Genomic DNA, 17,195 nt, shown 5'->3' on the forward strand with positions numbered 1-17,195 from the left:
GTAATTAATGATTCACGTTCTTCTTGCCTTTTTTTCATGAGGTAACAAATAAAACATTTTTGCTAATTAAATTGTATACAAATAGTTCATTTTATATGACAAATGGTTGTATGCCTTTGGTCCATCAGTTTGTCTGTTAAGAACACATTTGCTCCTACTTTATATAGCTTTTACCATTTAACAGTTTTTTTATGAAACTTCCCTAAAAAGTTAAAGACATAGTGATGACCAGTTATTTTTTTCATACGCCCCTGGTCATTAGGGTTGGGTAAGGGAGGGATGGAGCATGGATACGTAGAATCCTGACTAGTTCGATTCCCCAATACATCTATTCAATATAAGCCCGACTATCTACTAAGACATACTTAGACTTTACCGCTCTCACCATTACCCAATAATTTTGTAAAATCAGGACTTGTTTCTGTTAAAAGCAAAATCCGGTATATATTGAGGATGAAAGTGCTAAAGAGTTTCATCAACACAAACATTTGCCATTTCTAAAGTATCAAATGAATTGTGGCATATTTTACTACCGGGGTATACAAAGATTCAATGAAATCCAATCAGGATGGGGGTACATGTATTTCTAATAAACATGCATAACCTAATGCGATATGTGCGCATCGTGTATTCTTTGTATTCTATTATAATGACCAATCAACATGTGAATGTAAATTTAGATTTAATGCAACAAACAGGTAACTCATTTTCTGAAAATAAGTAGGAAGTGAAAGTTTTCGTTTTGAAAATAAACCAAGAAAACATTTGTTTGTATTTAAAGGGTCAAAATTAATTAAAGTTTGTTTCATCTGTGTATGATGGTTGGTTCTAATTAGTATTTTAACAATTCTTATGAAAATAAATATCGTTATTTTCAATATTGCCAGCAAGTCTCCTTTCCGAGATAATCTTCAGGATTTAATTGTGTGAGCTTCTTTGATATGTTTACTGACCTATACAATTATTGTTTAGAAAGATGACACATGCTTATCCAAATGTTTGGTGTTATTATACACAATGCATAGGATGTTTTGGGTTTGATTGGTCAATAAAACAAAGTCACATATTTAAGCCTATCTTTGTATATAAAATGCAAGCATCTAGTTACTGCCAACTTCATTGATCTGGTAAATTTGCCAAATAATGATACCGAAACTATGTAACCTAGCAACAAATTGATAAATGAGATGACAGGTGTTCACAAACTTTGCATAATTGCCGAGAGTTCAAGTTACTGAAAAATACACTGATAAAAAATGTCAAGCGCCCCAGGTACTCTTATTCCGAAATTCAAGCGCCCTGGCTGTGGCACGTGGGTGGAAACTGGTGAAGACTTCAAGATTAAAGGTGTAAGCTTTTTGAATCAACTAAACTAAGTATCTCCACTTCTCTGACCGATTTTTATGAAACTTGCTCCAAATATTAAATTCATTGAAGTGAGGTCGAAAGCTAGTGATAGTTTTTGTGTCTGCTCCATATCTCATACCCTTTAAAGGATTTTCATGGATAAAAATGTTAAGGTCCTTCACATGTGCAGACAACATGTGTCAGTAACACATGGTCAAGGTCGCACTTGAAGGTCAAAAGTTTGTCTTAACCTTTTGGCTGATTTTAATATCAGGATGTAAATATATGCAGAAGGCATGAGTCAGTCAAACATTCTCAAGGTCAATGTCACCTTTGAAGGGAACACTTTGAACCACCATATTCGTGTTAATTTCATATTTATGCCCCCCTTCAAAGAATAGGGGGTATATTGTTTTGCACATGTCGGTCCACCAGATGGTTTCCGATGATAACTCAAGAACGCTTAGGCCTAGGATCATGAAACTTCATAGGTACATTGATCATGACTGGCAGATGACCCCAATTGATTTTCAGGTCACTAGGTCAAAGGTCAAGGTCACAGTGACTGGAAATAGTAAAATGGTTTACGGATGATAACTCAAGAATGCTAAGCCCTAGGATCATGAAACGTCATAGGTACATTGATCATGACTGGCAGATGACCCCTATTGATTTTCAGGTCACTAGGTCAAGGTCACAGTGACTCGAAATTGTAAAGTGGTTTCTGGATGATAACTCAAGAATGCTTACGCCTAGGATCATGAAATTTCATAGGTACATTGATCATGACTGGCAAATGATCCCTATAGATTTCAGGTCACTAGGTCAAGGTCACAGTGACTCAAAACAGTAAAATGGTTTCCGGATAACTCAAGAATGCTTACGCCTAGGATCATGAAACTTCATAGGAACAATGACTGGCAGATGACCCCTATTGATTTTCAGGTCACTAGGTCAAAGGTCAAGGTCACAGTGACTCAAAACAGTAAAATGGTTTCCGGATGATAACTCAAGAATGCTTACGCCTAGGATCATGAAACTTTATAGGTACATTGATCATGACTGGCAGATGACCCCTAATAATTTTCAAGTCACTAGGTCAAAGGTCAAGGTCACAGTGACTCGAAACAATAAAATGGTTTCCTGATGATAACTCAAGAATAATTAGGCTTAGGATCATAAAATTTCATAGGTACATTGATTATGACTGGCAGATGACCCCTTTTGATTTTCAGGTCACTAGGTCAAAGGTCAAGGTCACAGTGACATAGAACCTATTCACACAATGGCTGCCAGTACAACTGACAGCCCATATGGGGGGCATGCATTTTTTATAAACAGCCCTTGTTTTATTAATCTTTTTGGCAGCAAAATTATGCTGATTGCGATTCATAAATCTGCTTAAGTGTATAATACACGTGTTAATGGTTTTACTTTTTCAGATAACGAAAGACGAATTTCTGAACTACTATTCGGGTGTGAGTGCGTCCATCGACTCTGATGTGTACTTCGATCTCATGATGAGACATGCATATAAATTATAAACTAGGAGAAGGGTAATCTACCTTGTATTCATGTACTCTTGTTTGTTGGCTTGTTTAAAAATCATGTTATAAATGAGCCATTAACGTCTCAACCTGGCCAGAATTTGTTATATTAATTTGTTAGTTAAAAGCCTGTTAGTGACAAAATTGATTACATTGTGAGACTCGCATATAAACTAAGATAATGGTAAACTAGCATGTTTTAATGTACTTCTGTTTGTTTGCTTGTTAAACAAGCATGTGAATATTTGCCATTTACATAAAAAAAAACTGCCAAGAATATTTTTAATCGCAAGTCTGTTATAAGCCCGTGTTATTGACAAAACTGATGAGGTTGTGAGACAGGCATATAAACTAGGATAAGAGCAATCAGCGGTGTTTTCATGTTTGTTTAAAAAAATCATGTAATGTAATGGCCATTAATGTCTTAATCTGGCCAGATTTTTTATGTCCTCACCACTATAGTGGGGGACATATTGTTTTTGCCCTGTCTGTTGGTTTGTTTGTTTGTGTGTTTGTTTGCCCCAACATTAACATTTGCAATAACTTTTGCAATATTGAAGATAGCAACTTGATATTTTGGCATGCATATGTATCTCATGGAGCTGCACATTTTGAGTGGTGAAAGGTCAAGGTCATCCTTCAAGGTCAAATATATAGCATTGAAGCGGCGCAAAAGGGGACATAGTGTTTCTGACAAACACATATCTTTTTTTATATTGTTATAAGCACATGTTACTGACAAAACTGATGATGTAATTGAAACTCATAACGGATATATAATTTTGTAAAATGGTTCATGTTTATCATGATATTTAGGTCAGAAATTGAAATGAAGATGCAAAACTTTTTAATGCATCTTTTTATTTTTTTAAATATATATTCAATGGCTTATACATGTATACACAGTGTCTTGAAGACGCAACATATCACCCTTTTGTTAATTAATAATTCATTAACGACATCCTATGGTGAATGTTGTTGTTGGTTAAACGATTTCTTTATTTTAATCACCTCACCTGCCACCCTACTTCTGAAGTCAAGGTCAAACTACTAAGATCAAACTTGGTCATTAAACATTTTATTTGAACTGTATGTTTGTCATTCATCATGCTATTTTAAGATAACTCCCCATGACAACCATGATGACACTGCATTTAGTTTATTAAACATTCATCTCTACTATAGAAGTGAGGACAAGACATAACAAAGGTCAAATTAGCAGAACAGTTATGCGTCTGACAATTATTTTCCTACTGCCGCTCAGGTATTTTCAAAATACGTCCGTTTACCATAGACTCGTCTTCAGATCATAAACAATTTTTTATGATATTTGGTTTGATTAACTGTATTTTAACAAGTTTTATTATTTCTCGCCCGACTTTCTTGGGTATGCTACCCCGGGAAGACAAACTTAAAAAAAAGTCTGGAACCAAAATATATCCAAGAAGTTGTGACTTGCGGGGGAAGGGGCTTGGAACCGGTTTCAATATATTGGTTATTTTGTATGCAACTTTGATTCAATTACAAACATTTGAATGTGCGCCTTTTCTTACTAGAAGCAACAAACAACAGTCTCGTAAAAAACGACCTGCTGTTTTTAGGTCCAAGCATTTAGATGCCTTACTAAACATGCAAGATACATCCAGGTATATGGACTGGAAAATGTTATTTTACCTTGTGAATTTTTATCAAAGCAATACAATTTCAATGATAGCCTTTTAATTTTTTTACATAAACTTTGCTGTACTGTTAATAATCCTATATTTTCTTTTTGGACGAACAGATTAAATTGAAAGACTGAAGTTTGTTACTTGATGATTGTCATGCACTGAGCTCGAGTTGTTTCAAACGGTCATAAATAGCACCAATAACAGTATCACTGAATTGACTGTTGGTTGCAATCCTGGTATGTTGCACTTACAGATCATCCTGCAAATTTGATATTACACTAAGCTTTTGAGGCCCAGCTTTCGTGATGTTGAAGACCATGAAAAATGGACACTGGGGGTGATCTAAACAATGTTGTTTTAGTGTATGTTTAGTGTACGTAAGGCGATTTAAAACAACCACATGGAAAATGCTATGTTTAGGTTTTTGACAAAATTGAAAAACAAAAAAATCAAGTTCCAACACATATGTCCCAATTTTTACGCACCCACGGAATTTCAAGACAACGAAAATGATTATAACAAGAAAATTCGTTGAATTGATATCCCCTGCCCAAAATGCTTCTGGACACAGTAGTGTTCTATTTGACACTCAAAAAGCATTTTTTCAAGATTCGAAGGGCCATAACTCCATTATTAACAAATGGTGTACAATGCCATTTGCGGTTGATCATCCTCCTATCCATATATATACTCCTACCAAGTTTCAATGAAATCAGCCAAAGCACTTCCAAAATATGACTCCGGACAAACAAAACAAGCATTTTTTCAAGATAAAAATGGCCATACCTCCTGTGCATTATCCATATATATACTCATACCATGTTTCAATGAAATCCGCCAAAGTGCTTCCAAGATATGGCTCCGGACGGACAACGCCAAAACAATATCCCTCCGCCAATGGCGTGGGATAACGACAAACCAACCAACAAATGAAAGACTGAACCTTAAGTCATCCTTAATGGTAATCGGTCTAAAAACTTCTCGACTCTTGATGCCCCACTGGTTTTTATCTGGCAAGTGTTTTTTTCACAAATGGCCACTTCCCATACTGGTATTGGGGAAATATTGGTAGTTTTGTAACAACAATTTTCAGTATTTTAACTTCAAAATTCCCTTAAGTTTATTCATACAACAATTTATCAATAAGATCTTCTTGATGGCAACAAATGATGTTATAATAAATACAGTATATACAAAGAAAACAAAACAAAAACATACATAGGAAAAACAAACGTCCAATGTCAATTAGAAACATTGCTTGTTACATGCCCCCAAGGCAGGGTTAACAAAAATTCATGACATTACAACTTGAACTGTAAATTGAGCATAGGATTTGCATGAAACACATGGTCTGGTCATGGGGATTACCAGTAATAGTCCAAAGTGGTAGTGACCTCGTCCATGGCATTTGGGTAATGAGTGGAAACAATATTTGGAGCACCATAACCAACCTCCCACTGGCAGAAGGTGCAACTGTTTTATGCCGTACTTCTGTAGTAGCTAAGGCCTTGCTATTGAAATGCCCTATGCAATTTTTATCTCTATGAAGACAAATAATAAAACGAGACTATTGTCAAGCAATGATGTCCCCAACCGGTGAAACTCCACTATTTTCCGGATTTTTTATATATATATTTGTTGCTATAGCAACCCGAATTCTTCATGTAGAAACAAAATGAAATGACTTGCATAATCTCCATATTGCAATCTGTCCATATTTGAAGTTTCATGAAAAAATATGAAGAATTTTTTAAGATATCTCAGGATCCAGAAAAGTGTGACGGACAGACTGACACACAGAGCGCAAACCAAAAGTCCCCTCACTGGTAGGGGACAATAAATTACTAGTGACTGATACAGCCAGAGAATTTCAGGCTAATAATTTAGAACTAAATTAATGAGTAACAAGTTATTTGTATAGTTGAACATTCAGGTTTTCTAACAAAATAAATTACCAACATAATAACAATTTTTGATCTAGGACAAAACAACTGTCTTGTTTACAAGAACACGTAAGGAAAATAAATCATAATTAATTTATGAAATAATTAAACTGTGTTTTTACATTAGACAAAAATATTAAGCAAACATTTAATGTAAGAGAGACATGAATATATGAACATTTAATAAGATACAGTTTCTTTCATGTATTTACAAAAAATGATCAACGCACCATATAAAGAAATACCTTATTGCACCATTCAATTCAGTTTCAAATCCATTTTAATAAAGTATGAAAAAAAGTTGTGCTAGACCTGACAAAATCAATTACAATTATTAAATAAAAGATAAAGAAGGAATAGTTTTGTATAGTTACACATATTCTTATCAATAGATACGAAAACGTCAGAATTCCATAATTGACGTTTCAAGCCAGATCATTTTAACATGATCAACACATTATTGCCAGTTATTTTATGGTCATGCCTATTTAACAATATAAACCCATTACCTGTAAGGAGCAAGTTATGGCAATGCCTCTATTTTTTGGTGGTATTAAAACACCAGATCATTTTCTGGTATTGCTTTAATATTCAACAAAACAGCATGTGTTGTGGATATATATCTAAAAAATCCCAAAACAATTCCCAGCAATCCAAAACGAAGAAGAATATCAATACATTTTCTGGCATTTTTAGAACAATCTGGATATTCCTTATTAAGCATGTTTGTTGAACAGGACTGTGGTCTGCACAAGCTAATCTGGGACCACACTTAAAGCAACACTTAAAGTCTCATTTCATCCCTTTCCGACATGATTGTTGAAGCAGACTCAGCAAGTCTTCTGGACAGGGCTGTTTACATGGTTGTTCACTGTCTTTCCCACCACGTACGCCAGTCTTGCGGTATCTTCACGAAGGTTCTGAACGCTGTATGTGTTCCCTGAAACATGTGATCCAGATTTTACCAATACAAATGAACATTATGGAAGTAATAATAGTAACCCTTTACCTCTCAGATACCAATTTAAACACTTATGTAGTTAAACAGAAAATCAAAATAAATTAAAGAACTTTCACGCTATATTCAAGTTTTAAAAGTTTCATTACCAACCCTATGATACTGATAAACAGAAAAAAGTATACAAAATATTACAAAATGAAATGAATACAAAAGTAAAAAGGGCAAAATGGAAAGAAAGTTATAACATAATGAAATGTATGCAAAAGTAAGAAGAGCAAAATGGGACAAATTACTGGTACATGTATAATATAACAAGAGCACCGCATAGCGGGTGCCAATGCTCGGCTGCAGGTGCAGTTTTGAATAAATGAAAGCTTGTCAGAAGAATATTAGAGGTCACAGTGACCTTGACCTTTGACCAAGTGACCCAAAAATGGGTGTGGCGTGTAGAACTCATCAAGGTGCAGCTACATATGACGTTTCAATGTTGTAGGTGGAAGCACTTAGATTTTAGAGCCAATGTTAAGGTTTTAGCACGGCGGACGCCCAGCTTGCAATGACAATACCTCGGGTTTTCTCAGAAAACAGCCGAGCTAATAAAATGAATACAAAAGTGTAAAGAACTAAATAGGACTAACAATGCCAGCATGAAATGACTACAAAAGTGTATAGAGAGAGAGACTTTGACAAATGATAACAGAATGAAGTGAATACAAAAGTTTGGAGACAGAATATCAAAGCAGAAAACAACAAGAGATGTGTACAATGACCCCTACTGCGCCGCTTTGAATTAATTTTTTTTTTTTATTGTATCCCTTTAAAAAATATTACTTCCCTTGTGAAAATGATCTGTACCTGCCAAATGATAATGATATAAAATAGAAATTATCTCCCTTTAAAGCTTGTTACTTCCCTTGGATTTTGTTTTTTGACCTTTGACCTTGAAGGATGACCTTGACCTTTCACCACTCAAAATGTGCAGCTCCATGAGATACACATGCATGCCAAATATCAAGTTGCTATCTTCAATATTGCAAAAGTTATGGCCAATGTTAAAGTTTTCGGATGGACGCACAGACAGTCACATACAGACTGACAGTCACAGACAGACTGACAGTTCAACTGCTATATGCCACCCTACCGGGGGCATAAAAATCGCCACTGATTAGCCTGTGCAGACTGAACAGGCTAATCTGGGATGCCACTTAACACATGCATAAACCATCAATGGGACAAAGCCCAAACCGTAACCTACCTCCTGGCACCACAAACCCCGCCCTACCTCCTGGCACCACAAAACCCGCCCTACCTCCTGGCACCACAAACCCTGCCCTACCTCCTGGCACCACAAACCCCGCCCTACCTCCTGGCACCACAAAACCCACCCTACCTCCTGGCACTCCAAACTCTGCCTTACCTCCTGGCACCATGAAAGTGTCTCCAAACCAAGCTCTACCTCCTGGCACCATGAAGAGGTCTCCAAACTCCACCCTGGCACCATGAAGGTGTCTCCAAACCAACCCTACCTCCTGGCACCATGAAGGTGTCTCCAAACCCCACCCTTCCTCCTGGCACCATGAAGGTGTCTCCAAACTCCGCCCTACCTCCTGGCACCATAAAGGTGTCTCAAAACCCAGCCCTACCTCCTGGCACCATGATGGTGTCTCCAAACCCCAACCTACCTCCTGGCACCATGAAGGTGTCTCCAAACTCCACCCTACCTCCTGACACCATGAAGGTGTCTCCAAACCCAGCCCTACCTCCTGGCACCATGAAGGTGTCTCCAAACCCCGCCCTACCTCAAGGCACCATGAAGGTGTCTCCAAACTCCGCCCTACCTCAAGGCACCATGAAGGTGTCTCCAAACTCCACCCTACCTCCTGGCACCACAAACCCCATCCTACCTCCTGGCACCATGAAGGTGTCTCCAGTCTCCAAGACCATGCCGGTGTGATGGATCTTCACGAACACCTTGCCATACTCAATGATGAACCACTGCAAATAACAAACAGGCTTGCCAATATACAGATAATATTAATGTCCTCAATGATAAACCACTGCTAATAACAAACAGGCTTGCCAATATACAGATAATATTAATGTACTCAATGTCGAACCACTGCAAATAACAAACAGGCTTGCCAATATACAGATAATTGTAATGTTCTCAATAATTAATCACAAAAAATACAACCACAGGATTATGCATTTACAGATATTCAAAATGATGAACCATTAAACATAAAAACACAAGTTTGCCAATTAACATATGAGCTTTAATCTTGAAAAAATGTGCTCAATGCATATGCCTAAAGGGTTGTCCCAGATTAGCCTCTGCATTCCACACAGGCTTATCATGAACGACACTTTACGCTTTTATGGAACGTTTCGTTAAAAGGAGCTGAAAGGAGGAGAAATCACACCCTGCCCTACAACATTTATAACAGCCCACATTCCAAGCTGGGTTACCCACCACAAAGTCCTGCACATTGAGATGCTCGGGTTTAGTGGCTAGTGGCATGATCTCAATCTTCCCCGAGGACATGCAGTGGTGCTGTAGCTGCTGTGTTATCAGATATGGGTCTGACTTCTTAGGAGACTTGTGGTTGGGACCAACTGCTTGGAACTGACCCACTGCCTTGGCGATACACTCTGAAAACAAGGGCTGTTTGTAAAACATGCATGCCCCCCATATGGGCTCTCCGTTGTAGTGACAGCCATTGTGTGAATATGTTTTTGTCACTGTATGTCAATGACCTGTGAAATGTATCCAATTAATAGTGCAAAAACCAATCAGGACCTATACTAATCAATTGACCAGTTGCCAGCTGTCAATCAAACTCACGAAATAATCAATCAGATTTCGTTTATTGCGGCCACATGGTCCGACAAACAAAGACTGTCGGAGTAATGGATAAAGCATTTTATGAAAACACAACTTAGTGGGCGGAGCGATCTCGCATTTGGCGACTGGTCAATTATATCCATTATATGATTGAGTCTTTGATTTTTTGGATTCCTTTCACACATTTTGACTTATTTGACAATATGTGAAACGTGCACACAATTTGTAATGTTTTATTTATTAATGGTAATGAAACATGTTATTTATAGCAGTTAACTCCCCTAGTCAATGACCACCATAGATAGCAATGCAATCTGATTAAAAATAGCCAAGGCTAGTGTTGTGTATTGGGCAAATGTATACAAGTGCAACTTGACCACATGACCAGTATCATGTGTTTACCACACACAGAAGTCAGTTATGTAATAGACCATTAATTCCACTCCCAACTTTGGCCACTTGCCAAGATACTGACCAGTATCAGATGGGGTTGTGAAACTGTGTAAACAGTGAACACCAGTCCATGTAATACTGGCCTACCACTTGTACTAGTTGATTTGGAGTTAATACAGTAATGCATGTACAAATGAGACATTAAGCTCAAAAGTTAATTATATGTGCCTCTGAAAACTAACCAGAGGAGTGGGTTGAAATTTACAATCATTGCTTGGCATTTGAGGAAATCTGAACTCTCAGGGTTTGGATAGAACATCCCCAAATTAACTTTTCTTTACACTGTTGTTATTTTTGTTCAATACACAAATATTAACCTAACTTTACAAATCCTGTACAGTAAAGGAAACTAAATCTAAGTTGATATTTTAATATGCTTGATCCTATTTATGTATTAACATTGTTTTAAACATACAAACTGTGTTGCTGTTTTTCAATTAACAAGCAGATTAAAAATTAATTATATTTTTATGTATAATTTGAATTGACAAAATTAAATGCAAGTTGCGTAGCAAGAATTACATGTTTGATTTATTGTCAGTGAATCGTGATATTTTCTCAATGTTTCAGACCACCAGTTTGTCAAAGCTATCAACCGCTTGGATGGTCAAGCTAAATAGAATTGACCCAGCAAATCACAACTGTCCTGTTGCCATATAATATTACATATCATATTACATTGGTTTTTTAAATGTTGAATTCTCACGTCATTTCCATAAACATAGTATTTACTGGCACAGAAACAAAGGCTTATACATCATTATGAATGAACATGTGTCAAAAATTAAATTTGTAAGTCTCTTTACTGGACAGTGTGAAAACAGAATAAACTAGTGACCTGAAAATCAATAGGGGTCATCTGTGAGTCACGATCAATGTACCTATGAAGTGTCATGATCCTAGGCAAAAGCGTTCTTGAGTTATCATCCGAAAATCATTTTACTATTTCGGGTCACCGTGACCTTGACCTTTGACCTTGTGACCTCAAAATCAATAGGGGTCATCTGCGAGTCATGGTCAATCTACCTATGAAGTTTCATGATCCTAGGCATATGCGTTCTTGAGTTATCATCCGAAAACCATTTTACTATTTCGGGTCACCGTGACCTTGACCTTTGACCTAGTGACCTCAAAATCAATAGGGGTCATCTGCGAGTCTTGATCAATCTACCCATGAAGTTTCATGATCCTAGGCGTATGCATTCTTGAGTTATCATCCGGAAACCATTTTACTATTTCGGGTCACCGTGACCTTGACCTTTGACCTAGTGACCTCAAAATCAAAAGGGTTCATCTGCGAGTCATGATCAATCTACCCATGAAGTTTCATGATCCTAGGCGTATGCATTCTTGAGTTATCATCCGGAAACCATTTTACTATTTCGGGTCACCGTGACCTTGACCTTTGACCTAGTGACCTCAAAATCAATAGGGGTCATCTGCAAGTCATGATCAATCTACCCATGAAGTTTCATGATCCTAGGCGTATGCATTCTTGAGTTATCATCCGGAAACCATTTTACTATTTCGGGTCACCGTGACCTTGACCTTTGACCTAGTGACCTCAAAATCAATAGGGGTCATCTGCAAGTCATGATCAATCTACCCATTAAGTTTCATGATCCTAGGCGTATGCGTTCTTGAGTTATCATCCGAAACCAATTTACTATTTCGGGTCACCGTGACCTTGACCTTTGACCTAGTGACCTCAAAATCAATAGGGGTCATCTGCAAGTCATGATCAATCTACCTATGAAGTTTCATGATCCTAGGCGAATGCGTTCTTGAGTTATCATCCGACAACCACCTGGTGGACGGACCGACATACCGACCGACCGACCGACATGAGCAAAGCAATATACCCCCTCTTCTTCGAAGGGGGGCATAAAAATGTGTGAGCTTTTAGCAGGACTTTTTTCTTCTGCAAGTAGGATAAATAAAGACATCACCTTTCTAAAAGAGTTTGTTAAAATTATGCAAATTAACAAAAATGTGTGCTTAGTTCTGGGAAAACTGGGCACATGTCTTAAGTTTATTCACAGATCAGCCTGTGCATTCCACACGGGCTAATCAGGAATGACATTTTTGCCTAGACTGGATTTTTGTTTAAAAGAAATTCCTTTAAACAAAAAAATACCAGAACATTGTAAAGTGCTGTCCCTGAGACTGTACGCTGCACTGGCTTAATATCTGAGATGACACTTTAGGCACATGCATTTAGCCCAGTTTACCCCATATGAGGCACACCAGATGATAGTAGAGCTTATTTCCTCCTTAAGTAGGCCTAATATAGACCCCCATTCATCAATGAATTTTTTTTTAAACAATGCAGTTTTCGCAAAATTTCACATTTACTTTAGAAATGTGTTTTCTTTTCCCTATTTTTTCTATATATTATTCACCAAATCAGAAGGCTAGGTGCTTTATACAAATCATGAACGACTAGAAATGTGTCACTGTCATTGATGCCCCTACATAGCATATTGGTTACTCACAGACTGTTCTGGTTTTATGCTGTTTACACATAGCCATTTAAACTTTGCCTCTGAGTGGGAAAGGTTTAGTAAGTGTTTATAATCAGACGCACCTATTTCATCTTCGTCCCCAGTGGCAGGGTTGACACAGTTGATCCATGTATTTGAGGAGTCCAGGCACTCTGCATCGTCCACCGGTAGTTGACCATGAATTGACAGCTTGCGATCCTTCAAGTCCTTGCTCTTACCTTTAGTGGCCTTCCGAACTAACAAAAATTAACTTATGTTTGGTATTTTGTTAATTATATAATTGTATTTACATTTGTTAACTAAAATAATGTTTTTTGTTGCATAAATAATTGTCTATTTGAACTTTTGAAAGATTTTGATTTCTAAGGGACCTGTATCAACATTTGTCATTTGACCATGTTGGGTTTTCATCACCTAGTCAAGAACAGGGCCCCTGCAGGAGTGTGATTGAGGTGAAGTCTGAGGGGAGGATAATTCTATAGACTGATTTTGACTACGGAAATAGCGTGCATATCGCAATGACAAACCTTTAAACAGACATTTCAATAAACACTATCTTTATCTGATTAATAAGATTTATTTATGAAAACCTTTATAAATTCACAATTAACATATTAATTGTTATGCAAAGTCACCAGTATCAATTGTGATCAAAATCAATGTGTGTTCCAATCCATGTGAATGATGACGGCAATCTTTCGTTTGAGCTCAATGTATTTTAATTCGAAATAAGGTCAATAATGTAACAGTGTTCAAAATTTTTTCTGGCTGCTTATGAAATATGCCCGCAGAATTGGTCGCCCCATTTTTTAAACAAGAGCACCGCGTTGCGGATGCAGACTGCTCATCTATTTTTCTTTTTAAAGGTGAAGGGACCTATCTCAAGACTTCAATCACAAAGGAGGGAGGGATGGGGTGGAGAGGGGTGTATAGTTGTGGGGGTGTGGGGGTGTGGGGGGGGGACGAAAGTGGATCTAAACACAAAATTTAACCGTATATTCAAAGTTATTCAAAGTTACTAAGTAAGTAAAACGACCATAATTCTGTCAAAATGACAACCAGAGTTATTCAACTGGTCCTGTACTGTCCCCTTATGATATTTTACGAGCGTTCCAAGTATGAAAGCAATATCTATGATCAGGGGTTTTTCAGCACTGTCTGCGCCTCCGGAAAACGGAGGCACTCCCAAAGCAAACAGACCCGATACGAAACCGAAATTAAAAAAACAAATTCCCAATTTCCAAAAAAAAATTAAATGTTTTTTTTTGTTTTGTTTTAAGAATGAAGTGTCTTATAACTTGTGTGTCTAACCAGTGTTTGTTTTGGTAAAAAATATCTGCTTTAAGGTTTTGACTGTACAGTTCTTATCTCAGAGTGTAACCGTAACTGAAAAACAATACTGCAGTACTTGAATACACGTTGAACATGCCCAATATTGCATCTGTTTATATAAAGAAGACAAAATAACAAATAAAAACAAATTTATTTGTTAAACCACTGAATTATTTAAGCATGATAAATTCACAATTTTTTCCCAAATGAGCTGTTTCATTGAAGCAAAAATTTCCAAAATGGCCAATTTTCTCGATAAAAAATTCCCAATTTGGTCAGACTCCTTTTCCCAAAATAGGCAGAAAAACCCCTGATGATACTTTAGGAGTAAAGTGGACCAAAACACAAAACTTAACCAATTTTTCAATTTTCTTAGTATAAAAAGGGCACATAATTCTGTCAAAATGCCAGTCAGAGTTACATAACTTTGCCTGCACAGTCCCCTTATGATAGTTAGTAAGTGTTGCAAGTATGAAAACAATAACTTTGATACTTAAGGAGTAAAATGGACCTAAACACAAAACTTAACCAAATTTTCAATTTTCTAAGTATCAAAAGGGCACATAGTTCTGTCAAAATGCACGCCAGAGTTATCTAACTTTGCCTGCCCAGTCTCCTCATGATAGTAAGTAAGTGTACCAAGTTTGAATGCAATAGCTTTGATACTTTATGAGAAAAGTGGACCTAAACACAAAACTTAACCGGACGCCAACTCCGACACAGACGCCGAGGTGATGACAATAGCACATTTTTTTTCTTAAAAAAATAGATGAGCTAAAAACAAATATACGCAAATCGTGGAAATTACCCCCGGACAACCCGACCCAGATCCGCTGAAAAATCACACCCCTGTTTACAGTTTAAACTTGCTTATATATGGTATTGTTAAACCTCAATAAAACAACACAGCTGAACAAAACAAATTATTGTTAAAATCAACACAATATTTATTAACTAAAATTAAAAAAGAATACTTTAAACATGATCATTACTTTTCAAAGCAATAACACTTACTTAGAAAGTTTAGTTTTCTTCGTTTCCTTTTTTCCTCCGCCATTTTGTTCCATTTTACTTCTAGTGAAGGCTTTACGCCAATTATAGTTGGTCCTGCAAAAGAAACAGGTTTTCTGATGCAAAATGCTTTATTTCAGTTGACTATAAGTGCACTATTAACAGTTTTATCCTATTTTATACAAGACCTTGTCACAATAGTGATGAACACCTTCCGATGCCGCATGTAATAATATGTAGTCACAACAGTGATGAACACCTTCCATTGCCGCATGTAGTAATATGTAGTCACAACAGTGATGAACACCTTCCGATGCCGCATGTAGTAATATGTAGGAAGTTTTAGTAATATCACCCTTTACAACTTAGATACATATTTTATGCATTTGTAGTCACTTAGAAAGTAAAATTTAATTAAAGACCTTCTCACTAAATTCAAGTTGTAAAGGCTTTATTTCCAACCCTTAGTCACTGATGAGCAGCAAACAGCATAAAACCTGAACAGACTGCGAGTTACTCACATCCGTTCTGGTTTTATGCTGGTTGCAAAAGCCATTTTCACTTTGTTATCTGAGTGGGAAAGGAATAACTGTCGTTTGGATGTGGCCACTTTTGACACCAGGGGCAGTGTTCAAAGGATGAAGAGAACCATAATGCAATTTTAAAAACTGATGACTGCGGTTAAATGTAAAGCTTACCATCATCATTAATCCTTTTCAACACATAACGCTCATTTTTGTACCAGGCAATAGGTTTCAGACGAGTCCTTCTAGACCGACGCAGACCATCTGGGTTAGGATCTGGATGTACTGCAAAAAATAATGGAACCTTGAAATATATCTGAATTTACTGCAAATTATCATGGAATCTGAAAGCGTTGAGAAGAAAAATCAGTTAACGATATGCTAAACGGCCAGACAGAAAAATGGACAGACTGCTATTTGCCACCTTACCATGAGGCATAAAGTTCTGAGCAATACCACAACCCCAAAAAGTTATTGAGCATATGTCACAATGTGGTCCTTCCTTTTTTTAGTAACAATTACCTTGACCTTGATCTGAAAAAACATAAAAACCCATCCCAAGCTTGGTCTTTGAGAAAGCTGACAACACACAATATTTCAGTGCAATATCTCCATCCAAGCTGAGGTAATTGAGCAGAACGTGTGATTTAAAAAAAGTAACTAAATACCATGAGCAAGCCTACACCAAATACAATCCCAACCTAGGTGTTCATGAAAACTAGCTGTATCTAAAGTTTCATCAAGATTGGTATATTGAAACTTAAGGCTATTGACCAGAAACCACTTGTTTGACGCCACCCACTTGCTCTCCACACCAAAATCTAATATAAAACCAGGTTTTTCTACTTTGTTGAAAACATAAAATAACATAAAATTGTTCAAACTGACTTGCTGAAAAAAACACCATCTTTGTGAAGCCCATAATGGTCAACAAGTTCCAAGTGGCATGGATTATTACTACTTAGGTAACCAAGGCATAGTTCATATGGAATCGGTCTAGTGACTTGATGGTTATGGGATCAATCCCCACTGTGGCAGCGTTCTTTAGATCTACCCCA

General features: G+C 37.0%; 1 protein-coding gene across 1 annotated transcript in view; it reads right to left on the reverse strand.

The window, feature by feature from the left end:
* Positions 1-5,646: 5,646 nt before the first annotated feature.
* LOC127874197 (uncharacterized) overlaps positions 5,647-17,195 on the reverse strand; it is a 50,742-nt gene continuing 39,193 nt past the window's right edge. The window contains exons 15-20 of the mRNA XM_052418406.1: positions 16,312-16,422; positions 15,617-15,709; positions 13,354-13,506; positions 9,942-10,120; positions 9,373-9,463; positions 5,647-7,447 (exon numbers count right to left, since the gene is read on the reverse strand). Of these exons, the coding sequence (XP_052274366.1) occupies positions 7,338-7,447; positions 9,373-9,463; positions 9,942-10,120; positions 13,354-13,506; positions 15,617-15,709; positions 16,312-16,422 (737 nt within the window). The 3' untranslated portion in view covers positions 5,647-7,337. The remainder of the gene's footprint in view (positions 7,448-9,372; positions 9,464-9,941; positions 10,121-13,353; positions 13,507-15,616; positions 15,710-16,311; positions 16,423-17,195) is intronic.

This window comes from Dreissena polymorpha, chromosome 3, assembly GCF_020536995.1.
Source record: "Dreissena polymorpha isolate Duluth1 chromosome 3, UMN_Dpol_1.0, whole genome shotgun sequence".
Taxonomy (NCBI): Eukaryota; Metazoa; Mollusca; class Bivalvia; order Myida; family Dreissenidae; genus Dreissena; species Dreissena polymorpha.